The sequence below is a fragment of the Grampus griseus genome, assembly GCF_964374135.1.
Source record: "Grampus griseus genome assembly, chromosome: 18".
In the NCBI taxonomy this organism is placed as follows: Eukaryota; Metazoa; Chordata; class Mammalia; order Artiodactyla; family Delphinidae; genus Grampus; species Grampus griseus.
Genome location: NC_139012.1, coordinates 68,448,730 through 68,475,710, shown reverse-complemented (window position 1 = coordinate 68,475,710; position 26,981 = coordinate 68,448,730). Strand labels below are relative to the sequence as shown.

Here is a 26,981-nt window from a genome sequence, read left to right as displayed (position 1 = left end):
CCCAAGTCCCTCCACTCAGGATGCAGGACTCAGGGCAGCTGACAGTTAGACCTCCAATGCAAAAAAAGCCCCTTTCTTAATAGGATTGTGAAGAGGAAAGAGGGGGTGCTGATGCTTAAGTTATAAACCTGCCATGTTCTAAACCCACAAAAAAGGACACGCAAGATATCATTCTAGACACTCTTCTTGTCTGGACATCTCAGCATCTAATAACAACCCCTTGATCTGCAGCAAAGTCAAGAAACATGTGTGTATAAATCCAAAGGCCTGAAAAATCCCCCAAGGGTTCCCCATAAAATCCTATGCACTCAGAGGGTTAACAAGTGCTATGTTACATACTGCAGATCCTAGATTGACTGATGAAAACATTCATTGCTTCTATGTTTAAAAAAGTTGCAAAGTAGCCTTAACCCTTTGAGGACCCGATTAGCAGCAAGTTGCCATCTCCACCAACGACAAGTCACAGTCTCATTCAGCAAAGGGAAATCGCTACAAGGATACCAGAAAACACACTGTTCTGCTCGGCCATTCAAGCATTGAGTGCTAGGTAGATCAGATGAAACTGTTTTACATAAATTTGGAAAAACAAATCTCAGAGTCTCAAAGGGTTAAGCTAGGACTTCGAGTAAAAGGGTCTTGTTAAAAGGGCGAGTTTGGGGAGCGAACAGTCTCGGAGGAGCTCGGGGAGTAGTCTTCCGATTCCGAGTTGAGTTCGGGCGGAGCTGGCTGGGCCTTGTACCGGCTCCTCACATCCGGGTGGCGTCTTCGTCGGAAAACCTGCCTCTCCTTATCAAGAGCGGTGGTCTAGCAGGGGCATAAAATGAGAAAGAGGACAATTAGGCTGAAGGAAATGGCAAAAGGAACGATTTCTGGAACTTTCTGAGGTCAGAAAAATATGCTGGCTAAGTTAACCTGTCCACGATGACTCACTTTTGGTGACCACAGTCACCACTGCTGGGGTGCCCTCTGCTCCCCCACAAGCAGCTCCTAAGGGCACCTGGTCATGACATTGCAGGCACAGGCAGGATGGATGATGTTGTGGGTTCAACAGCTCCCTGGCCCTCCCCAGACCTCCGCTAGCACCACATCTAATACCCTCGGTCGCTCCCAGCCTAGCCAGAGACCCCCTGGTAAATGGGAGCCTCAGGCCTGTGTGTCTGACACGTGAGGACGCCAGGCATGTCTCGTTCATCAACATTCAGCTCCAGGCAGCTGTCTAATAAAGACGAGAGGTGATGAAGTTGTCAGACATGGAAACAGAGCCACAAGCTCGTCCTGTTATTTTAGCACCTCCTCATTCTAAATGATCTTATTATCTGTTGATGAGGGAGTATGGCTCAATCTCTGGCAAGGATGGGTTTAATCTGAATGAACCCAATGCCTGAAATTGAAAACTGCTTTGAATGCAGTTAAACCTGATGGAAACCTTCCCATGGATTTTCCTTTACAAAGTTCATTTTCATTGTAGTGTGTGGTAATTTACGAAACTGAAGTTCGATGTTGTAGGTATTCCAACTCTTGGGCCCTATGCCTCCTTTTCCTGAGGAAACCTCATATGATCTCCAGGATGTGCTCTCTAGCCATAGCTCTGGAAGTTATTATGACATCAGGATTGGGAAGGGCATGACTTCATTACAGATTTAATGGGTGTGAGGAGGAACGGATCATTACAGAGAAACCTTACACAGAGGGCAGAAGAGCAGGTACAAAGCCTGAAGAAAAATGCAGAACACATATAAAAGTTGAAGGCATCCTTGTTTGAAAGTCCCTCTTTAAAAGGATGTAGCCTGGAGGTTATTCTGCTTTTAAGAGATTACTTTTCCTCTACAGGGATATATACCACCATTTTTCCTCTTGGAAATTTACTGTTAGCTTCTTCAAAGAACAGAGATAAATTTATAGCCAGCCGGGTTCTGAGAACAAAGTGAAAACTAAGCCCCTCATACAATTGCAGTGTAGCATTAGAGCAATCTCAGATCTAAAATGGGGTAATCAAAGTTGCAGAATGAAGTAATAAAGAAAGAGAGGCAGTGTGTAGAAACCAGTACAGTAAATGGCTTCATGAGGCTGAATTGTTCTGCTTTAAAAACTATCTGAATAACAGTGTTACAAATCAATGAGGAAGATAAACTTTAATAATTCACTTCTCGTTTCACTAGATTGTTAATACAATGATTCAATAACTGGTGTGTTGAAATGTCTACCTTTGATTCTTCGAAGTGTCGAATTTTTAAGGACCCTCAACTCACATACATAGTTCTTGGTCTTATACCCACCGATTTTATATTTTTCAGCATCATTAAATCCAAATTCCTAACTTTATTTAAAACATTGTAAAGTTACAACACATGGTATTTTGCTTTCAAAGCAAACTGAAAATGCTCTGTTTGTGTAGAGTTGAATGTAAAAAACAGGCGTCTATTTAGTCTGACACATAAAAACCACTCTGTAGTTAATCCAAGAGTAATATAAACGCTTCTCTTGGTCATAAAAAATATTTTTATTTCTACCTTCTTGAGAAAGAAAACAGTCACTGGCATGGCACTAATACTGACTGACTAGTGGACTGAGGTTCTCTAGTGTCGGGGAGAAAATTGCACAGCGGATTTGTAGTCAGAAATTTTGAGTCCTGTTCCGTCCACTGCTGACCATGGGAACCGTTCACTCAGTTCTCAGTTAAATAAGGAGCAGGGATAACACCCTCCCACCCTCCAGAGTTGCTATATATAAAAATGGATGTGCAAATGCTTTCAAAATGGTGAAGACTCCCAGAAATGGAAGGTGGTGTTTTGTTTTGTTTTGTTTTTCTTTACAATGTAAGATATTGTTTTGAAATGAAGGAACTGCAGGTCAGAGGAAAACAATGCAAAACAAAGCTCTCATTAGAACTTACCTCAGAGTACCTTCCCTCCCTGCCTACTCTCACTGGCACCTTCTCCATATTTACCTCATCTCCCCATAATTGACTCAATTATTCCAAGTCACTCTCTTGGCTGTCAGCACTGAAATAAGCCATTTCTCCACCAATACTGTAATGCAGTTTATGCAGACGCTGGTGGCACTCATGGGCTTGGATGGTCCCATCCCCCTTATTTTCATGTTCATTTGTCCAGATGCTCATAAGGTCAGTCACATCCTCTTCCTTACTTGTCCCTCTGCCTGGACAGCCCTTGCTTTGTCCCATTTAAGCAGTCAGTCCTGGCCACTCCTGCCAGTTTCTCTAGTTAGCAGCTTTTAAATGCTGGCCTTTGTTGACGGGCCTTCATGCTCAAATGCTCTTGAGCTTTCAGTTGTGCTGATTCACCAGTAACTTCACAGCAGCTATTTTTGGAGACATAGCATGTCATGATCACAGGTCATGGAAAAGGGTGTGATGGCTCTTTCTGTTGGATGTATAGACTCTTAGAATTGAAAGAGCATTTATAAAGCATTCTTCGCCCAGGGCTTTGCCTTTACAGGCAGGGAAACTGAGGCCCAGGTATGTGGAGAGACTTGCCCGTTTCGCATCACTGACTAGGAATAGAACTCAGTTCTCCTCCCACGTGAGGCCCAGGCAATTTCTTCCCATTTAAAGTCTATTGAAACAGAACTCAAAGGAGCCACCGCACTCCAGTGGTTCCCTCCTCCGGTCCTAGCCAGGGTGAGCCAGGGAGGAGATAGCACGAGCAGCGTCAGAGGCCAAAAGACTAGAGCTTCACGTGCTGATGGCCCGAGAGCTCTCTCAGGGACAGCAAGCCAGCCTCTACCACGTGGACAATCCCATTCTAGGCCTGTAAACTCCTAGGGAGACCTGGGTCTGCTGATTGATAGACAGGCAGTTCCTGACTCACCCAGGTCCTTGCAACATTCTCAAATGCTACACAAGCAATGCTTAGTGCCCCCAACAGACTTGCTCCCAAAGATGACTGAGAGGGCATCACTGTCCACAGACCTCTCCTCCCAGGGCTCTTGCTTATTCTGCTTCTGGCTCTATGGACTGTGGTTCATTTTAAGAACCTCTCTGTGTTCCCATGAAGCCCAGTACAGCGATCACTGTGCATCCTGCCTGCAACGCAATCGACTCTGATGCACTGTCTTCCCTGCCACATTGTAGACTCTGTGGAGGGCAAGATCAAGTCTGGGCATCCTGTCTGTGTTCCCCACAGCTCTTAGCACACAGGAGATACTCTCTAAGTGCTGTGGCTTTAGAAATATGAGAAAGCACAACAGAGGTCGCATTATTTCCCTCTAGAGCAGCCAACCCCCAGCCCATCCTGCACACAGCAGGTCCAATTTGTTTACAATTCCTCATAAAGTTGGACTCCTTGTCCTAACAGTCACAATGTGCTTACAATAAAAACTTCCAGGGTCTAGTTCCTGTTATTACTCAAAGCAATCACTGTGATATCAGCAGACCTCAAGTCCCCGTTAGTGGGCACAGCATCCATTTAGCTTACGGTTAACCACATCTCGGTTTCCCTTTGGAAATCCCCCGCTCACGTAATCTGTGGTTCCAGTGAAGGGGACCCTACCTCCATCTCTGAGGGTGGGGTGCAGATGGGTTTGTGACCCAGAAGCAAGCCTGTGCTGACTGTGTTCGCCAATACCCGTGATTGGTTCAGGATGGGCACCCGACCCAGTTCACGGGACATGAGGAGACTTTCACTGAGACTGCACATTCACAGTGAATCCCAACTGAGAGGATAGCAAGCCTGGAGCTGCTTCCCACATCCTGGTACCACGTGAAGTTCCAGACTAAAGCCGGCACGGGGAGGCAGAGTGGAGGGATGGAAAGAAACCAAGCCCTACCGAGTGTTGAATCCACACATCACTGAAGCCAGACCCAACCTTTGGACCTTTCAGATTATATAAAATCATACTTCTTCTTTTTGCTGAAAGCCAGTTTGGTTTGGGTTTTCTTCCCTTGCAATCCACACAGTCCAAACTGATATCTCCCTGAAGGTATTTTAATCACGCTCACCTCTGCATCCTGGCTTACCGTGTTCACCAACCTGACATCACCTCTCCCACTTCCTGCCCACTCGCATTTCTCTATTTTCCAAGATTTGATCAAATTTTACCTTCTGCATCACACTTTTTCTTTCTAAATTCCTCAGGCAAGTATTGTCTTGACCAAACCTCTGACACTTACTGCACACAGGCCTATTACCTTTCCTGTGCATACTTCCCAAATCCCATGCAAGCTGCTCTAGGGTAGGATCTGAAACTTCTTTGCATTTTTCCAGAATGCCTAGCCAACTGTGACACACATATAAGGGACATATTAAATGTTTCTCAGTTAATGCAGAATTAGATTATTTTAGGTGATTATGTACTTTCCGAATAGCAATGACAAAAGAAAACAGAACCCCGAACAACTCTATAATACAAAAGAGTAAGAAGTCAAAGGTATTATGAGTCCAATATTTAAGAGTGCAATTTGTTTTAGATATGATCAAATGCTTACATTAGATAACATTAATCACCTCATATATTTATCTACTCAACAACTACATATTGTGGTCCGATTCCTTATCACAGTAAGCACTGTTATATATGATACCTTTAGAATTTTAAGTGTAGCTGTAAAATTAATTGCCTCTAAAATCTGTACAGTTAAAATTTTACAGTTGAATTCTGTGGCCCAACATGTAGTTCAAGACAGATGAATTCAGCAAAGAAATAGAAATAATAGGCCAACACATAATTTTTTAAAGTATTGCTATAAAAATATATATTATCCAACTGGTAATTTTATCCCCAGAAAACATTCAAAACATAACTTTCCCTCTGAAGCGCTGTATCATAGATTTAAATTCAGGGCCCTTTCAACCATTTCTGAAAGACTGCTTTCCTCTTTCTCAATCACAAAAATTTCCCAGATATCAAGGAAATTGGGTCTCTCCTCCCTAATGCCTATCTTTGTAAGGTAAGGTGGTCCTAAGTCTTGATGTTCCATTAAAACTTAAGACTTCCTAACGGATTTATTATTTTATTGGTTATTTTGCTCACGGTTTGCAGCTTTGCGGAACAGACATGAATGGACTTGCAGTAGAATTCCCAAGTGTTTCCTCAGTAAGTTATCACTTCATTAAAAGCTCGTAAGACAATCTGAAACCTGCATTATCACATTTTGGTGCTAAGTATCACAGGTTAGAGGTGAGCAAGAAATCTCTTGAGATTCTGGAGCTGACCAGTAGTGACCAAATAGGAAGCTCTAATCTAGTTATTTAAAATATGTACCCAATAACAACGGCTATGTCGTGTGCGGGGCTATAGCCAGCTAACAGTGGACTGGGGGATCCTGACAGACCAAATAACTGACCAAATAAAATGATATGGAGAAACTAATATAAACCTGCTCTCCATGAAAGAAACACTGCATATCCCTACCTCAGACCGCAAGCTCTTGGTGATGAGAGTGTCCTTAGGAGATGCTAGATGAAGTGTGAAAACAGAGGAACGGTAAGATCATGCCAGTTACCTCAGCAAATCTGGGGGCGACACACATAGCAGTTGGAGCTCTTAGAGAAATTCATATCCATCACGTTTTGGTGCCTGCCCTAACACCAAGCATGCGCGAATCAGAGACGGTGCTTGCCTAATACCCAGAAAATGTATTCCAACAACAGATAGATCTTTGGCCTTTTCTGTTAAAATAAAACAACACTATCCTCCACACAGTACTCAGATATTTTAAATCTTCTTTCTGACATTAAATTTGGAAATCAGCATAAATACCTAGGAGGTACCCATCTGGCCTATCTTTGCAATGTTATAGGAAAAATACAGCATGGAGGTGGAAGGTCAGGAATGAAGTGAGAATATGAATTGGAGCATTACTTTGTTTTTGCAAGTCTGAGTCACCCACATCTGTGTAATGCTTGCCTTGTCTGGTAGCTTTAGCTTAATCCCCTTGGTAGCAGCAGCAGGGGGAAGTCAGGAGAACCAGCTTTTTGTCCTAGCTCAGCTGATTATGTGACCTTGGACACGTTTTCTAACCACATCAAGCCATTTCCCAGTCCACAGCCTGAGCTGAAGGACAGTGCCTCACTCCTAGGGAAACTTCCACCTATGAAATACCTGAATATGCTTAATATCACCATCAATCTACTAAAATGGGTTATGTTTTTCTCTTCGTAAACGACAGGCCTTCCAGTCTATGGATCAAAAATATTTCTGTTCTGCACTATGTGCAGGACCCACAAGAGATGTACCTCGTTTAAGTTCGGAGGCAATGTTTCCTGTCGTGGCAGTAATTATTGGATTTAAGTAACTGCATTTTTCAGAGGCGAACGGTGACTGTTTTTCCTTCTTCGCTTTTCTTAATTTATTGCCAGCCATCCCAAACAGTCTTCATTTCATTAATAAAAGAACATTATCGTGCATGTTGCCTTTGAGCCCATCCATTATTCATACTACCTAGGAGACTGAGCCAGGGATGCAGCTGTTGGGGCATTAATCTCAGGAACGTTCTCTCCTTTGCTTGCCCTTACTCTGTAGGGACTGAGTTACGATTTGCTTGCCACTTTGGAAATGTTTTGCTTGATAGTAAAATTAAACTGACACCTAGATTGATATATCCACCCTTCTCATTTTTTTTTTTGGCTTGCTGTCATGCTTATTACGGTTCTGTTTCGTTTTGCTTTAACATCCCTTTGGGGTCTCGCCAGGCAGGAACTGCACAGTATCTGGGTCTAAGACACGGTATTTCCCTAAAGTGAAGGTGACCATTTAAATGGCAAAAGCAGGCTTCATGAAACCAGCGGCCTTCAAACCTCCTTTCTAGGTACCCATCTCTTAAATGTGATTCCGCATTTCCTGGGGCAGCGCGACCCCATGCTTCCCCACCACGTCATAAATATAGGCTCCTCCCGCTGATCTGGTTCTTAATAGAATCCCACATTGGTCCAACTCTGCAGAGGGTTGCTGATGGCCTCCCATCAGGGGGTTAAAATGACAGCCACTTGCTGAGGTCAGGTTTCTAGAGGGCAAAATTCACGTGTTTCTTCTGCCCTACGGCCCCTGATTTTCTCACAGAGGAAGCTAAGCTGAGCTGCCATGTTGTTTTTCCTTCATCATGCCAGTAAACTAAAGGACAGCTGTAGGCACAGTTTATCTTAAGAAAATCTATGAAAATTTAGAACTTACTAAGCAGGTAGATTAAGGGGTAACTCCTTTTATTGCAAAAACAATTCTTTTAGCTTTGCCGAAGAACTACTCTTGGGTTGCTATAGTGGGATGCTACTGTAGAGCATCTCATATGTGATTTGATTGTCCAAACTCTTAAAAAAACACACTTATCTTCACAATCAAGGTTTCTCTATAGTAATGGTCCCTTCATGGGAAAATTCAATCGTTCATTAATTTAACAAATATTTATTGAAGTGCCTTCTATGTGCCGTGCATTCCACTAGCTGGTGGTGATACAGTTTTTAACAAGCCTGCCAGGTGGTGCTTTTTTTCTTTTTCTTTTTTTTTTTTTTTTTTTAATTTGGCCACGCCACACAGCTTGTGGGATCTCAGTTCCCTGACCAGGGATCGAACCAGGGCCGCAGCAGCGAAAGCGCCGAGTTCTAACCACTGGACCGCCAGGGAACTCCCTGTCTTTTAATTTAGAAACATTTTTCTCCTACAACAGGAATTAAGAAACTTTTTCTGGGAAGACCAAGAGTTAATACTTTAGACTTTGTAGGCTATATGATTCTCTGACACAACTACTCAATTCTGCCCTTGTAGAGTAGAAGCAACCATAGGTAATTTATAAATGAATGGGTGTGGCTGTGTGCCAATAAAACTTTATTTAAAAACCAGGCAGTGAGCTAGATTTGGCCCATTGGCTGGCTGTAATTTGCCAACCCCTGCCCTAGAGGATAACTTTTTAAACTTACACTTCATCAGGATTTGGGGGGCTATAGAGTAAGTAAAATTTAATGCCCCAATTCATGAATAATCTAACATATAAGTTATTCAACAGTTTATCCCAATCAGAACATCAAAAAAGGTCACGGTTCTACTTTAATTACAAATGCTTGGATCTGGAGAGAGATCAGTCTTCCCAGGAAAATCTGTCTCTCGTGTGGTGTGGAGTGGATGACTCTATCTTTTCTGGGCTCCTCATTTGGGCTGGGTCCATGGAGGTGCTTTTGCACAGGCCACTCATGTCATCTTCATGACAGATGTGGAAGGTTGGTTGATAATACTCGTCTCATTTTTATAGATGGGAAAATTAAGAATCAGAGGAGGAACGTGTACCTTGCCCAAGGTCACAACACAGTAAGTAGGACAGGCTGGATCCAAAACCAGGGCTTCCTGACACCAAAGCCACAAACTCTCTGTGCAACTCTCCGTGCACAGAGCTGCCAATCTTTAATCAAGTTGGTTTCATTTCAATTTTCAAGACTTTTTAGTTTCTAGAAGTGTCATGTGTTTGACATGTATTTGAGAATTGTTTGACTTCAGCATATGGATATTTACACTCTTTCTTAATAGAATAACAGTGTGTCAATACTTATGATTAAGTTCTTTATGATTATTCTTTCCTACACATTTAAACCTGATAAAACCTACATCCTATCCGTAAACATCACTGAGGAACATACGGAGGCAAAGTATGGCAGGAAAGAATACATAGAATAGAGTGTAGGCATCTTTTTAAATCATAAAGGGGGAAAGAGGTTCTGAAGCAAGATGAAAATAAATACGATACCACAAAATTGTCCATCAATACCGAATCACCAGGAATCTCAGGAAAACATATACAGTTTACACCCAATCAGTAAGTCTTGGAATGCCATGGAAATTTCTCATTTCTAATAGCAAGTACATTAAGTTTTAAAAAGACAAATATATATATATATATATAAATATATATATATTGTTGGGACCTGCTCTTAAGGGGGCTCTGAAGGTAAAACGAAACAAAATAAAATCTCAAACAGCGAGCAACCTGTTGTTTGACTTGGTAAAATAACACAGATGTCTCCCTAGCCCTGTGTCTCTCTCTATGACCATTTGTGGAACTATAATACAAAGTACTGCGGCCCAGCTTTTGAGCCTCCTGGCCAATAACTCACTTTTTAGCATCACGGTACAGCTGCCCTACCAAACCTCATACCTCCCCTATACTTTTCTCTGCAATCACAGTTTGGATGGTTTTGAAGTTTAAATCTATGCCTCTCCTATGTGTTAAGTGCTGGGGTACGGAGGGTGGTTAATCCCTTCCTAGAACAGAGGCCCCTCTCCTTCCTTCCTGCAGCGCTGTTTACACTCATGGAGCATGGGGAGACTTTTCTCGACGGCAGAGCAAGGCCAAGGCCACCATCCCTAAAGCAACCTGTGCCCTGCAACTTGCTGTGTGCCTTTGGAACCCTCTTCACACCACGTAGGGGGGTTCCTCTCTGGCTTTTGTGGGAACTGGTCTTCCAAACCTGCGCCGAGCTAGATGCATTTAACTGACCCCACTCCTTTTCAAACCCGAGCACGACAGCATTTAATAGCCTTGCAAGGGCTGCGTACGGCTGCTGCCGCTCTGCCTCATTACTCGCTGTTTCAGGACAGTGCTTGAATCTAGTACGCACACGAGTCACGTCAGGCCTGACCTCAACCCCCCTTCTGTCCTAGCTCACCTCTGCGTTATCTCTCATTTGGCATTCTTAGCGTATGTCTTGTTTTGATATTTGTTTCATTTAATCAGGTTCTGGCTGTTGCCTTGTTCTGCGTGCAGAAGATGCAGGAATTCTTCTCCATGTGCTGCTGGCACAGTACCTGCCACAGGGACAGCTTCACTTGAGAGAGGCAGGGATGTGTGTGAGAGGGTGGAATGGCTCAGGCAGCTCATTCCTGGGAGAGGCTCACCTCCAGACTCTGGGGCACAGGAGCAAAAGGTCTCCCAGAAAAGGAAGCTATGCAGGATGCTGCTGCCCTGGCTACCGCTTGGAAGCATCCCTCTGTTCGAGGCAGGAGAATGAATGCAAGGAGGAGGCATGGCCCCCACCATGTCTCCAATCCCCAAAAAGCCTACTAAGAGGGACATGCCAATTCTGGGCACCCCGAAGAGCCATTTCCCAAGCCTCTGCCCTGATGTGAGCTGCTTTACAAAACACAAGCTCCTCTCCCAGGCGTTCCGCTCAGAGCAGTGAAAACAGCCAGGAGCACTTGTAAACACAACAATTGGGAGTGGGGATGTTTCACCTGCAATGATTGCTTATGTTAAAAAGTTGGCTGCCACCATGGTTAGACAAATGCTCCCACTTCCAAGGAGATAAAAGGCGGGCATCTGCAATCAGTGAGGAGAGTGTGTTCGTTCCGGGCTAAATGGCATTATAAAACTTCCTAATTAAGCATATACGCCGATGAGTTTTTAGCATCATTTCTCCAATTTAGCTTTACATACTGGGTGTGCTGTTTAGTACAGCATTATCTATAAACGTTGTTGTTACTGCCCCCAGCTGGAAAGCAGAGCAGTTTATGTGGGAAAGAAAAAAGAGATTATCTTCCATCTGCTCCTGCCCATTATTCAGGGATGTGTCATTTTGTCTGCTGATGGGAACCATCGCTAGGATTTTAGTCAAATGACCTTTTTATACTTGGCTACGTTTATTAATTACTGTTTATTTGGTGTTTTGCACTCACCCCTAAGCCCACCAATTTAGTAATATAATTTTCTAGAGGTTTTTTTTTGAAATTTATGTGTAATTTGTGTTATACAAATATGCACAACTGTAATTAGACATGTTTGATGCCTATTTTTAATTGTATATCAACTAAACTCATAAATGTTTGGTTAATATGCCTGAGGTTAGGAGACATACAATTAAAAAAGGATGGAGCATGATTCGATTTATAGAAAGAACAAAACCAGGCAAAGCTAATTAATGCGGACAGACTGCAGGTCAGCATTTACCCTTAGGGCTACGTTGAGATGTGCACTCTTCAAAATGTGTATTATCTTTCAGGAAAAAGTAAAAGATGGATGGATCATCTTCCATGTAAAGAGTCTGCACAAAGGCAAATCATGATTGATTCGCACCCCCCCCCACAAAAGAAAGGTGAAAAATAAAAAAGTTCTTTCTGTATCTATAAAGCTATTTATTTAGGTAAATAAAAAGGTGAGTGTGCAACTCCTGTATGCAGATATGTCTAGAAGATACAAACAGCCTTCTGTGTAAAACTGACTTTGATATTTATTGAAGTTTGGGTATTTTCTTGCTTTCAGCAGGCTTAGAAATATCATGATCTTAGATATTTGGAGAGTTTGTCAAAGGGTGGCCTTTTCTGCATCTCTAATGCCTTTGATTCTAGTGTCTAATTAGACTAAAAAATTAGGAGTAATAATTGGGGGTTAAATTGTATATTATATATGTTATTCTTTCTTTTCTTTCCTTTTTTTTTTTTTTTTTAAAACAACTTGATCTATTCCATGAACAGCATAAGGCACCATCGTTTGGGGGAAATGCCAAACCCAGTGGAATTTTTTCTTAGCAAACGCTAAGATGTGGAGCTTTACCTGGAGATCATTTCAGAAACATTAAGATGGAGGAGAAAAGTTGCCTAGCACTTCTCAGAGTTCATTCCTCATATCATCAAAACTCATCCTGCCTGTGGATAACTTAAAGAGACACAAACAATGCCCCTTGAAGGAAATGCCAGTGCAGTTGACTGGAATAGAAAACGATTGGATAGAATTCTTAACCCAGTTAAAAAAAAATCGATACCTCCCATAGTCCCTTTTGCTTGAGCAGATAAGCCAGCTAAGTAATCTGACCGTTACAAAATATCGAAAAATAAGTTCATGCAATAGCTAGTACATAAAGGGATTTCCAGGGGGAGAGAGGTAACAATAAAACAAAAACAAAATGAAACAAAAAGGTGGAGGATTTGAAAACACAAGCTTACCAACACACACAATGCATTCTATAGCTCACTGTGCTCAGAGGAGCTTCTATGACTAAGGTGTAAATGCATTGTTTCATCCATCTACTAAGGTTAAGGTCAGGCTTGATGATTTTAAAATGACAGTATATACTTCTATAGAACATATACTAAGGTACTATTGTTCTTCCATTTGTTAAGGGACAAAACACTAGAAATCATTGTTTTAATTAGCAACATCAGGCAAATGCTTTGACATTAACACTAAATATACTGTCCTTTTAACTGTAAGGAAAATTGATACTGAGCATGTGCAATGGAAAGAAAGCTGGCAAATGTCAGTGTGAATAATGGGGTGAAAAAAAGAATGAGGGGGTGTGGCATCTCAATCAAGATTAAAATGAAACTGATAAAGCAGCATATGGACTGGATAACAAATCAAAAGCATGTTTATCCACTGAAGGAACTGGTTAATGGAGACTGCCAGCACGTTGCCATGGAAACACTGACTTGAGCTGCACCATCTCATACCTTATCCAATACATTCCTGGTTGTTGGTAGTAGTCCAAAGACCCTGATCTCTTGATGGTAAACCCGTGGTCCAGCTGAGCAGAGAGAAATGGGGGCAACTCAGTGGATCGACATTGTGCTAAAGTATTAAGACTCCAGACCAAGCTGTTCTTCATCGACTATATATGTATATAGAGTTACAATGCCTCTTCTGCAGGGTGACTAGCTAATATCCTAAATCTGCACATTGAAAATAAAAAAGGCGAGAAAAGACACTAATCCCCCATGAATATCTCGGAGGCCAGTTTGTTAGAAAAGATCTAATTTGTCAAACAAGGTTTTGAATGCACACTTAATAATATCCTCTCAATTGCAAAAGATATAAACACGTCTTCATATTCTAGAGCAATGGAAAATGCTTTACAATAAAGTGCTGAAATCAGCTTTAGCCACCTAAGAGAAAGCAGATTGGACGCCCACCCCCCAAATCTTACCCCATGAAGCTTATGTTTGAGGCCTTCATAAATATGAAATAAAAGTAGAAAAGAATCAAGTTTTGAATCCCCATAAATCACAGCAATTTGGATTTCTTTCTTTAAGAGTTAATCTTCAGAAGCAGAGCTGTTCTTAAAGGTGAATCAATTACATTTCTGAACTAAAAAGGTATGGTATAAAACAGTAAATTTTCTCCAAGAAAATAAAATGAAAAATAATTTTCGCTGTATATTAAAAATGCATATGTACAGTTAAGTGCTTGTGATTAACAAAAGGTACAATAAATAGAAGACAGGGTAAGTTCTCAAAGTTGTTCCTCCTGGAATAAGTTGTTAGCCTTTGGCTACCTAGGAATAAAAGATTCAGTCCCCAGATTTGAGAAACAATAATCATGCTGTATGCCCACTCCCCCATTCTGCCCATGAGAGGATGCAAGTTGACCACCTTTCTTTCTGGAGAGGCTCATGAATGCTTTCAAGTGTGGTACTGGCATGATGCTGATGACAGTTTCTACTACAAATTTCACAAAGGCATTTCAAAAACATGCCGGGGCACTTGGTTAAACTAAAAACTGCTCAGAAGATTCGGTATTCTGATTATAAACTAGGCTATCCCAGTGTTCACGGAACAGCAATGTGAGATTTTAATCTTTTTAAAAATGTACAGTTCGTTTTATTTAGAAAAAAAAATTGAAGTACACTTGCTGTTAGGAAGATGAAGGCCTGCATTTCTGTTTCAGCCCAGGGATGGCTACTCAGTAACTGGCTCTTTATTGCCATCTACAGGCAAAGTGCCCCATAACTCCGCATTTGGGAATGCCCCAGTGCAGAGGCCTCTCGCTTTAGAAGGAAGCTTCCCACTATCACAATTATTTGCCCATTGATTAGTATGGATTTGTTCAATTAGACTGAAATGCTCTATTTGCACGACCAAAATGCAAAAGAAGAACTCAAAAGCATTAGGAAAATTGTTGGTTAAAATAATAAACAGCATTAAATGAGGAAAAATAAATTGGAAGTGACATCTGAGTCATCGGTTCTTCATCAAGCTGAGCAAATCTAATAATGCCTCCCTCCCATCCCTCGGCTCTCAAGAAGTCGGCCGTTAAAATGTCATCTCTAATTCCATTTTATGTCTATAAATTGCATTTTAATAACCTTTTGTTTCCCTTTCTCTGCTCTGTTCTGGGTTTCTTTGGTTTGGTTTGGTTTGGTTTTAATCCCCCGACCACTGGGAAAGGCAGTGGAGGAACAATGGACGCAGACTGTTGTAGTTATAAGGACAGCAATGGGTTTCCACCTAATCATGTCACCTGACCTAAATGTCAGATACCTTTTCTCCTTCGAGAAGGGCTCTATGATGCCCGTGAGCCTCCAGCTGGTAATTACTCTCCCAGCCAACTCGAGGACCTTAATATAAAGTTATCATTTGTCCTCTCTTTGATCTTAATAATGTAGGGGGTGGGAGGAAGAGAAGAAAAAAATGACAACACGAACAGAAAACATTAAGGTTCAGAACCATGAATGCATGTTAAACTACACTCATGTCATAAATTACACCTGTGATTAGAGTCTGTTTGTTATGACAGTATGCTCTTTTCTCCTTTGTCATTCCGAGAAAGAAAAAGTGTCATGAATTCTTTTATGAGCAGATAGTGAGGTTTCTAACTAAGGAAAGAGAACTACCGGTTAAAGACCAATGATTTAATTGCTGATTTTTTGAAAAAAACAAGCTGATACTCTGTTCTAAACAGTATATATATATTTTAATTTTAAAGGGTGTATATAATTTACGAAAAAGCACTCCTATAATAGAGGCAGTTTAAAATAAAATACATCATTTGATAGCCTCTGGGGAAAGCATTCATGCCCATGGGAAAAAATTCTGTCTGCATGAAATCTATGCTGAAATCAGGTTTTTTTTCCTATGTCTATCAAATAGAAGTCATAATAGTATTATATTAATTACAGAAATTTCTATCATGTGGGTGAATCAATTATATTCCATTATTAAATTGTCAAATGATCTTTAGAGAATGCACCATTTATGAAAGCTATTCCTTCAACCTCTCACATTCTGTCTCACAGCAGAAGATTGTTCCTTTGCAATTATACTTTAGCTTGAGTTGGGGATATTATTTAATGCCAGGGCTCCTTTATCTTGTGATGGTCCCCTGAGTCTAATTCTGTGCACTTTAAGAATGGGAACATGGTTATGAGGTATACATTGACTTATCCAGTGCTATTTTGAAAGTTAATAACAAAGGCAGCCAACCTGGCTCGTTTCTATCTCCCAGCCCTGCCCTGCACCTAGTGACCTACCCCAGGTTCTTATGGAGGGTGTGGACATTTATGAGGGAAAAGCATTCTGGAGAAGATGCATAAATGCATATATTATGGCCGGCCAGCTTCTCCTGAAATACCCCCTGAAATTTGCAGCCATATTCTCTTTCATGTTTGAACTATTGATAGTGTTCAACATGTGAATTGTGCAACATTAGAATTGACAAGGCACTTTTTCAGATATTTCTCCAAAATGTCAATTATTTTTAGCCTGAGTTGATTTTTTTCACAACTTTGTAGTGGATAAAGAGATTAAATAAGCTTGCAACTAATGCACAACTCAGCATCACACAGCCCATTTTACGATTTATATTAACCAGTTGGTACAGTCTCCACGGAAACATATTAGTGATGAACTGAGAAACTGATATTAAATTGCATTCAAAATGGTCCAGTCATAGAAAAAAGAAATCAGTTGGACCTTTAATCTTCAAATACTAACTGAAGTTTTTTTTGGAGATCTACTTAGTTGATGTTTTAATAAACTCACATGGATTAGGTTTCAAAATTTATCCAGGTTTGATTAAAGTAGCATTTCCCCTCCCATCTGTGTTGTCTGTTCATTGGAGAATTACCCTGAAGTTCCTGCTCTCAGTCATTACAAGTCTCCCAGAATACCGTGAACAAAGCATTCTTGAGCAACCAAGGCAAACTAACCAAAGACTAGTTAAACTAAAAGACCACGAAAAACGAAACAAAACCCAAAATGACAGAGGTGGAAAAAGCACCCTCTCTAGCAGTTGTAAGCCCTCAGCAGGAGCAGAAAAGCAGTTCTTTTCATGGACAAGTGTGCTGGCAGTCCATTCCAAAAGAAAATTGTGGAAACAAACATTTTGGAATATACTTGTGTCTTACATGAATGATGAAAACAGAGGATAGAATGTCTGGTTTCCCTGAGAAGCACCATGAGATTGTTACTTTCAAAAATTACTGATTGAATATTAGCTGATAACAAAGAATGCTGACGATCGATGAAGACAGGAAGGACACTGCGCTTCTACACTGAATTTCCTTAGAAAGAACTAAAGAGAGAGAGGGCCAGAAGAATAACTTGCAATGTTAAATCCCCAGGAGCGCTGAGGAGCATGGGGAAAGAGTATGCATTCTATTTAGCGCTGTCAGTGTACTCCTGAACCAGTAACTCATACTTGTGTAACTCCCTGCTGAAAGGGTTCAATCAAAAAACATGAAATGCAACTAGTCCAGAAAAGTATATGCATGCGTTCGTGCCACCTGCCAATTCTGGAAACTCCTATTAAATATTTAGTAACCCAGATCTGGGATTGGTTGTATCAAATAGGTCACTTAGTTATCTTTTGCTTTACCTGGAGTTCTAGCACCACCAAAAAAGAAAAAGAGAAAGAAAAGAAAAACACCCATGGAAGTAGTTAAATATTCAGTATTGCTGACGAGCATGATGTATGTTTAGGAGCATAAATATTTTTTAAAATTCTAGATCATAGTGTCTAAGTTCTTTGTTTTAAAAAAGAAAAACAGCTCAAGTGATTTCACATTGAATATGCTGTAAAAATGTATGTACTCTGAAAAAAAGAGGCAATTATTTAAAACTCAAGTAATCTGGGACTTGAATATATTTACTCTAGAATATGACACTGGGAAGTATGAGGTTTCATTATTTCTCTGCCCAATTTAATCTTTGCCTAGAGCTGCTATCAAATTGCATGTAGTGTATGTCTGCATGTATGGAACAGGAAAAAAAAAAATTCTCCTGCAGCCACATCAACAAAATGGTAAATGTTAAAAGACTCTCCGCTTTGAAAACAGAAATTTCTAAGGAGCAAGAAATCCTGATTTCTTTGGGTGTTCACAGCAATTCAGTTTCACTGAAAATCTCACTGGGTAAGCGTCCTGCCACGTTTTTGGCTTTCGTTTACGGCTTGTACAAAGATCTATAGTGTTCCAGTCTCTCTCTGCCATGTCCTCTCTTTCAGCTCCCCTCCCCTCCCCTGCCAGGTCCTGGCAAAAGGACACTAGGAACTCTTTTTCTCAGAGCCCAGAAGTTTGCATTGGCACAGAGTCCAATGTGGGGGAGGTTTTCTGTTTTAACAAATAAATCATGAAATTAATATATACTGCAAGGCACCCTGGAGGTGTTGGATAATGATGTGACTCCCAGGGAAATGATCAGCAAAAACACATCATATATATAAGCCCCAGACCTCCCCCAGTGCTTTAAATGGTCGAGCTGTCTAAAGAAATGACCCATTCTGCTGTCTCTGGGTGGAATCTCCTGAGTAATGCCCATCTCTTAGAGGGAGTGCTTTGAAAAAGTTATAGGTAGATATTTCAGATGCTTACTGCTATGACAGAAACTCCAGCTGCTGTGCTATTCGGTTTCGGTCCTGTGTTGAAATGCTTCTTTATCTTTCCTGCTACTGACAGCTGATGTTCATTTTCTGGGAGGCCGTCATCCTGGGAAAAAAAAATAAAAAATTTAAAAAAAGGAGTAGAAGAAAAAAATGAGATAAATAGAAAATGAGGCCAAGATATTCTAGTAGCAGGCAGTAATCTTAAAGTTCATAACATTTCAGGAAGAAACCAACCAATGTCCTCTCATTAAACACTGTTGTAGCAAGTACTGCTTCAAGGGCTCCTTCATTTCCACATTTGCTCTAAAATTAATTTGCTGTGTCTTCTTACCCTCTGACTTTGTCCCTAAATAAAAAATTTTATTTCTGTTTTTGGTTTCTAATAAAATTGATTTCAGCCATCGCTCTAGAGACATATGTCAAAGAGCAAGTTAATCTGGACAACCAAAAAAAAAAAAAATCAATCTAAACATTTTTTTTTCTAACCCCAAAGTTTTATCCTCTTAGCCCATCATACCGACCCAAAGCCAAGGGAAACTGACGGACCTGGGCTCAGGCAGGAGCCCGTAAATAAACTCAAGCTGGTGCCACAGCTACTCGATCATCCATTCTATAATCCCACACAACCTTCCAGGTGGAAAGTTCTTCCTTAAGTTTTAAATCCTCCTTGCTGCCTTCATATCATCTGTTATTATGACATATTCTGCATTGGAGCTCATTTTAACTAAGGCTTCTGCTCTCTGCCTGAGCCATCTATGATGGAGACTGGACAGATTTCTCTCCTTTGCTAAATACTGTTAGAATAACAAGAATCGGAGTCATAAGTATGTAACACCACTTACTAGTGTGTGATGAAGAGACTGCATGATCCTTGAAGACAGAGAGTGTGTTTTGTTCACTACAGAATCCCCGGGTCTTAGCATGTACTTTGGCACATAGTAGATGCTTAATAAAATTTGTGGAATAAGTGAATGAATGAATAATTAAGTGTTTGTTACTATCTATTTAAACCAAAATTCCTGGCAAGACTTCAGTGCCATTCATCATTTTCTTTCTCTCCTTCCTCTCCATGACTTTGCATGGAATTTCTTGGCTCCACCCAAGAAAATAAATTTGCTGCTTTCCAAGCACAGCATGCTTTGCTCTTTTACATAACCTGGTCTCTCCATATGGGATTTACTCTTTTTTTCAGCATTTGGCTGGACCAGGCACTACAGTAACTGATGGGGAAATAATAGTGGCCAAAAATACTCATGGGCTTTGCTCTTATGGACCCTGTGGTCCCTCTTTTTCTTCCAAACTTGAGTCCAAATCACCTGTTCCAAAACATTTTCTGCCTATTAAGCACAATCCATTAAAATTGTTCTATAAACTCCTAATGCTTTTTTCATTATATATATTTGCACTATTTACATTCTTTTTGGTGTTAGGTGATTGTGTGTGTGTGTGTGTGTATATATATATATATATATAACTTATACACGTTTATATATATATATATAAAAATGAACTCTTGCCCTTTTGTACCACATCTTCCATGTTTTCTGTAATCTTTAATATAAGCACTTGGCTCAGTGCCCTGCACACAGTGGATGCTCAATTTATGATATTCTTGGGCTGATTTATTAATGGCTAGAAGAAGGAACAATTATTTTGCTTATTGAGTCACATCTGAAACCAAATCTAGAAGAAGGAGGCTTTCCAATGATGCAGAGTGTATTCAAAATTTTAAAAAAAAAATTGTGGAAACAGAAAATGAAGGTCAATTAGGGTACCAGTGGGATGATACTCGGAATGGAAACAGGGTCAACTGAAGTACCTACTATATGCAGGGCTGCATTGGGGATGGCAGGGTGGGGAGAAGAAATGATTGCTGTCTGCCAGACCCTCGCGGGCTAACTAGGAGACAAAGTTTGCACACCCCACGTCAAACAGTAAAACAGACCAATAAGATAAGAAAGACCTGTTACCAGGCAGTGTGCCACATGGCTCAGCTAGAAACACAGAACTTCAGAGGAGAGAGGACATGTTTTCAGTTAGCGCAAACTTCACGAGGAATACGGGATTCCAGCAGGTCCTTGATGGTGGGAGTGCACTGACAGGTAGAGAGGGGGGAGGTGATGTTGGTGCACAGATGTGCCTGAGTGGGAAGCCACAAGGCATGTTTGCCAAACAATGAGTCAACCATTCCACCTCTAGTTAAGAGTTTCCATGGGAGAGTGATGGCGAGAAAGCTGAAAGAGCAGGAGAGAACTGGCCACAGATGAGTCCCCAGAACATCTGGAGCTGGAAGCCTTGGTCTCAATTAGGAATAAAGCAGTACTCTTTAATAAGAGGGGTGTAAGGCTTCCCTGGTGGCGCGGTGGTTAAGAACCCGCCTGCCAATGCAGGGGACACAGGTTCATTCCCTGGTCTGGGAAGATCCCACATGCCGCGGAGCAACTAAGCCATGTGCCACAACTACTGAGCCTGCACTCTAGGGCCTGCGAGCCACAACTACTGAAGCCCATGCACCTAGAGCCTGTGCTCCGCAACAAGAGAAGCCACCGCCATGAGAAGCCTGCGCACCGCAACGAAGAGTAGCCCCCGCTCACCGCAACTAGAGAAAGCCCGCACGCAGCAACAAAGACCCAACACAGCCAAAAATAAATAAATAAATAAAAATTTAAAACATTTAAAAAAGTAAGAGGGGTGTAAGTGCAGGAAGTGTGAAGGACCACCCTCCCTTTATTCACTTCCCGACTCTACAAGTGAAAGAGAAGTTGCAAGCCAACCACAGAGAATTAGGATTATACAGTCGAGAGTTTTAAACACAAGGGTGAATTCAATGGTGTATGTAAAACACTTTTTTTTTTTTAAATGGTGTATGAAACAACAGCCCTTGGAATCTAAATTAGACTTTGGGGAGGAGTTAAACATTTGACAAGGGACGAACTGATGTGCCTTTAAGTGTCATATCTCGGGCATAATTTGGGGTCCTGCCTGAAGGAAAGGGGGCAGCCGGATACAGTGGTGCCCAATTGGGCCTCACTCCCCAAATTATACAGGTACTTCTAGTCATCTCTTAATAGAGCTCCAGGCTACGCAAGGCAAAGCAATTTGTATGAGCTTTAGATTATAAAATAGTAAGGAGAGAAAAGGGTAAGGAAAGAAGCAGAGTTAAAAGACAAATGCACGGAGAGGAAGGTGACATGAGATAACCATTATGTGGCTAACAAGTTACATATACGATCTCCTTAGTCCTCAGATTACCTTCTACAACATGCACTGTTAGTCCCATTTTGAAGATGAGCAAACTGAGGCTCTGCAAGTTTAAAAAATTTGCTTAAGGTCACAGGGCTAGAAACTGGCTGAGTCAGGCCTGAAACAGGTTGGAACTCTGTGGTCTTCCCACCACACTGTGTTGCATTGTCAAGTGCATCAGGGGCATTGGTTACTAAAAGAGGTCCAGAATTGTGAAATGGAAGGACGCAATGAGTCATCTTTTCCACGATGAAAGCCACACGATGGTAAGGAGGGCTGCATTAGGGGCTGAAAGAAACAGAGAATATTTGGACAGGGCTTTAAGGGAGCCTGGGAAGTATCTGGACAGAGGTCAGTAAAAGGGATGCTGAGCACTTCTGGGGCCACAGGAATGTAGTTAGAAATTAGGGACTTCTCTGCCCAGGAGATGCTGGGCATCCACTCATCTGGGATACGGGAACGTGGCCCATGAGGGCCGGGGCTCTGGAATCCTCTGCGGAGCAGGCACTGCCAGAAGGCCTGGCTGACACAGGGTGACAGGAAGGTGCCCTGGGTCACAGTGTGGGCCTGTGACTGAATGAGGGCAGATATGGAGGAAACAAACAGTAGGGACCCCATCGGAGCAGCCTCTACTTAACTTGCTGAGGGAGAATCAGCCCTTACTGCAGTCCCATCTCCTCACAGTCCCACCACTGCCATCTCTGCCAGAAATTCCCCTTTACCTGGCTTTTTTTCCCTGCCAGTCTTCCAGCTAAAAGCTGGCTCTCTCACCAACCTCACGATGGACTTTGTTACCATTTCCCAGCTCTGTCCTGGCCCTAATCTCCTGTCAGACTCCTAGCAACTCTTTCAGATGCTGGGGCCTGGGGGTTCAGGCCTCCAGCTTTAAATTCTAGTGAAGGTTTTAGCTTCCCATGGGTTATTAGTTCATGTTGAAGCAATGAAAGTAGTGAAACAATCCTTACAAGTTGCCAGGGATGCTTTTGACTGCATAAATCTTAAAACATTTCAGGATTTTTTTTCCCAATGAATTAAAGTGCCTCCGCCAGAGAAGGTAAAACACATATACACGAGTGTGCACACACAAACAGACACATAGACACACACACAGACAGACACACACACACACCAGCAACTAAAAAATCTGCAGTCTCTAACAATTTTGAAGGCTTTGAGCATAACTGGATTAAAAGACAAGCAACTGGCTTAGCAGGGCCCTAAGCTGTACCTGAGGCATCCAGATTGATGATAGAGATTTAGCTAACTTACTATCTTGCATCAATAAAATAAATAGGGCCATTAAAAGCATACATTTTTATATATACATCTTCATCGCCACTATTGTGAATAGATTATGTGCCAAAAATGTGCTATGAATTTTCCAAACGTGACAAACCTGGCAGTAGGCTACAGATAGTTCTCGTATTATTACCATACATTCTGGTGTGGAGTCTCCGGGAGGAGTTTCTGAAGTCTGACGCGGGCTGGTTGTGGTTTGTTAGCGGTTTTTGGTTTAGAAAATCCCCATCCACTCCTTGACAAAGCGTTGCAACTGACAAGAACAAAACTAGTTTGCAAAATGGAAAATGAACCCTCCCAGCTGTCTGGGGGAGACCTAGCCTCCTGGTCCCCGCTCCTCTAGCGGATGTTGGGGAGGAGCCGTCAGGAGGGCTGAGGGGCTCGGTTGTGAAGTCATTCAGCAGAGTGAATTCCTCTCTTTCCTCCAGGAAGCCATTCCAGGGGTCATGCTTTAGGAAACCCTCCTCCCTTCATGGAGTTTTGTTTTTGAATCATGGATCTGGTTCTCAGTCTACTCATTGCCAGACTCTAGTATTAATAATAGCTGTAAATTTATGGGAAGCATGGCAGTCTTGAGCAGTCTGATATTCACTACCAGGATATCCCGACTTCGTTTTAAACAATCCCAGGTACGTTAGCACACTCTCCAGTAGCGGGTCCATTTCACAGGCCAGAGTGTGCCCCCTCGACTCTTGTTAACCTTCCCCAGTTGTGCAACATCCCAGGATTTCTGAATCTCTCAGCTTGGCCCTACGTATCCTTTATGTCTACAATTCACTCTGCTCTCGGGGAGAAAATGTGAAGTAAATTCAGATCCACCTTAGAGAAAGGAGAGGGTGAGATGCCCCAATGGAAAGTGGAATCCCATGTCATCATTTACAACTTTATTTATAAGTTGTACATACAGATAGGTGGTTTTATTTATTATTACAGTATCATTGGGAGTTCTCTTAATTTCTAACAACAGTTAGAGGAATGCTTATATATTTTTGTATGGGTAGCATTGATTTTTATGAGCATAGAATAAAAAGCATATTATCTAGGCTCTTGTTTTTTCTTCTTCCTCGGGTTCTTTATTTCGTGTTGAATATCTTGGCTTAGCAGTATCTTTTCAAAAGAGGTACATGAGAAAAAGGAGGGAAAATAAAATTTAAAGGCCAGGAAGATGACAGTAAGTCTTGCACCAGCTAAGTAACTACACTTGACTTATTTAAACCAGTCCTTTCCAGCAGGACAGAGGTTCTCTATATTGGTCTCACATTATAGTCACCTGGGAGCCTTTAAAATTCCCAATGCCTAGATGCCAGTGCAGATCAGGATCAGAATCTCTAGAGGCAAAACCCAGGCATCGGACCTCATGCTAGAGACCCCACTGAGCTTCGTGCTAGAGACTTCTTTAAGCCTCATCTTCCTCATCAGGAAAAAAATTGAAGGTAGAACACAGATGGTATGAGGAGAATAACAATGGGATAAGGTAGGTCAAAACTTTGAAAATAAAAATCCAGTAATAGTAATCTATTTGAAATAGACTGCTGATAATTTAATCCTAATTACACAGCAAAAAAAAAAACCACAAAACTTTGGAACTGTCATTTAAGCTTATGAACTTAATCACTAACCTGCATTTTCTACCAACAAAATATCATTTGGGGAGAAAGTGACTCAACCTTCTCCCTAATCCCTGGAATGATCCAGATATATTATTACTGCCTATTCCACTCTCATATGATATGAGCCTAAATCATATGGTTCTCCACTATATGAGTAATAAGGTAAATAAATTTAGCTAGGGAAATTCCTGTTGGTGCTTTGCAGCTACCTTAAGAGATGGCTGTGACACTGGAGAACGCAACAAGCTGTTCATCACATTATCTACATGGAGTTCGGAGCACACGAACAGGGTCATTTTTTTGGATGAGGGGCTTCCACCTTAATCAAGTTTCTCACACGCCAGCGTTGATCACAGTTTCCATTTCATCAGCTCGTAGCTACAGATGATGGAGTTTCGGCCTTCCTCAGACTCAAATTCACCAAATATTTACCAAGTATCTACAGCGTATGAGCACTTAAGACTGTCTGCTCAGGACTTCCAGATATAAAATCCTCTCTCTATCCTCATAACCTGAGAAGTTGATTCTCTTATCTCCCATTTCACAGACAGAAAAACAGGTTCAAAGGCATGAAATGACTGTCCCAAGGTTACCCAAGGTGAGCTGGCGCTCCTTCCGGGGGTCTACATCCCTCTCCCAGATACCTGGCTGCACACGCTGATGCTGCCTTTGTCCTCTGGCTGGTTAGAACCATCCACTGAGAGGCCTCACTCATGGCTCTTCCAATAACAGAGCAGAGGTCCAGGACACCAAAGGGCACTCAGAGTGTATAAAAAATAAATGGGGGCCTAGAGGAAGCACCTGGAGTAAGGTTAAAGCAAGTGACTTTTGCTGACTAGATTTTTCTATTCTGTTGCCCTTGCGCTCTGCTCTCTGTTTCATGAGACTGCCTTTTCAATTCCAAGTGCGCCAGGTGAAAAGGGCATCGTTTATGCGATAGAGAAAATTCGGACAAACGGGAACGGGGGAAGAGCTTTCTGACGACTTCCTTAGGGCTCATACACTTATTATTACTTTTCCCCCCTTAGGTAGCACCCTCTGCAGTGATCAGATATAATCTGATTGCCAAATGCGACATGTCTTGTTAAATGGGCTTCCTTTACATCCCTAATTTATTTATTCTGATTGCTAGGTTCATTTATTGCACTCGGAGACCTCAACAAACACTAAATGCTGGTTGTGAATGCTTATATACATATTTTTTTCATTTGTTATTTTGAGATAAAGAAAATAATCAAATTTCTAACTTAGTTATTTACTCTGTAATTTCAAAAATTAAGCAATCACTTTATATGTTAAGTTTTTTGCCAAAATTGCTATCTTTTTTCCCCTTAGAATCTAAGGTCTGTTATAATTATATTAAAGGGTATTTAAAATTTTTAAATCTCCTAGACAATGCCTTAAATGTTATCCTTGCTCTTAGAAAATGTTTTTAGGGAATCTGAGAGGGAAAACTAAAATGACAGCAGAAGTCCAAGGTCCAGAGGGAGCTGTGGCACCTAATTGTCAGCAAAGTGGGACCATGTGCACAAAGCAGGTTGAGAAGGAAGAAAGTTACCACTGAGACATGTATACACTGCCCTAGGAAAATGAACAACCTAATTTTTCAAAGGCAACAGCCAGAAGTCGTCTTAATTTTGTGTCTCTACCCAACTGAGTTGGAATATATTGACATAGGGTCATTTGGTCTGGAATCAGGGTAAGGGATTATTTTGTTTCCAATAACACCCCAGGCCTCTCACATGTATAGACAAATGTGCTCACATTCACAGTTATCTTATAGCAAATATCCATATCCTGCCTGAGCTGGCCCTGCAGGACATCTCTTCCCAGCCTCCTCCAGGAAGAAGCTCTGGCATCTCCTCCTCTGGGAAGCCTCTCAGGGCACCCTCCCCACACAGGCCAGCTGGGGTGGCTCTTCTCTCACTGCCATGTGACTGTTGTATCAGACAGAGCTCCTGGAGAGCGGGCCCGACAGGGGGTGTCCTCTGATGAAAATGTATTTCAAACTCTAAAATGGCTATTTGTAATCTCTCTCCTCCACGGCTCTTTGTGAGCCTTCAAAGGCCGTGTTTCAAATTCGGATTTTCCACTGTATTCTGTGTGGTCACACTCTCAGTGTTTCCAGCGCTAACATGCAATTTGACAGTTTGTGGACCGTGGACTTTTAATCAGCATGTAGATCAGTCCAAACCAGCTGCTGCCACTAGGAGAGCCTGCAGCTGGCCTGTGCCTCTTCCACCCTGCACGTCTAAGGGAGAGGCACCACGACCCAGGTAAGTTACTTTGGAAAGACTGCG

At 41.7% G+C, this 26,981-nt stretch overlaps 1 protein-coding gene across 11 annotated transcripts in view; it reads right to left on the bottom strand.

Annotated features, from left to right (window-relative positions):
- Positions 1-639: 639 nt before the first annotated feature.
- Positions 640-26,981, bottom strand: part of DCLK1 (doublecortin like kinase 1) — a gene marked incomplete at both ends in the record, with an annotated part of 316,418 nt that continues 290,076 nt past the window's right edge. For 6 of the 11 annotated variants that reach the window (XM_082675943.1, XM_082675947.1, XM_082675948.1 and 3 more), the window contains 2 exons: positions 640-804; positions 18,519-18,632. In XM_082675943.1, the coding sequence (XP_082532069.1) occupies positions 640-804; positions 18,519-18,632 (279 nt within the window). Of the gene's footprint in view, positions 805-13,383; positions 13,458-18,518; positions 18,633-26,981 lie in introns of all 11 variants that reach the window. The other 5 variants (XM_082675950.1, XM_082675951.1, XM_082675954.1 and 2 more) reach the window with 1 other exon arrangement.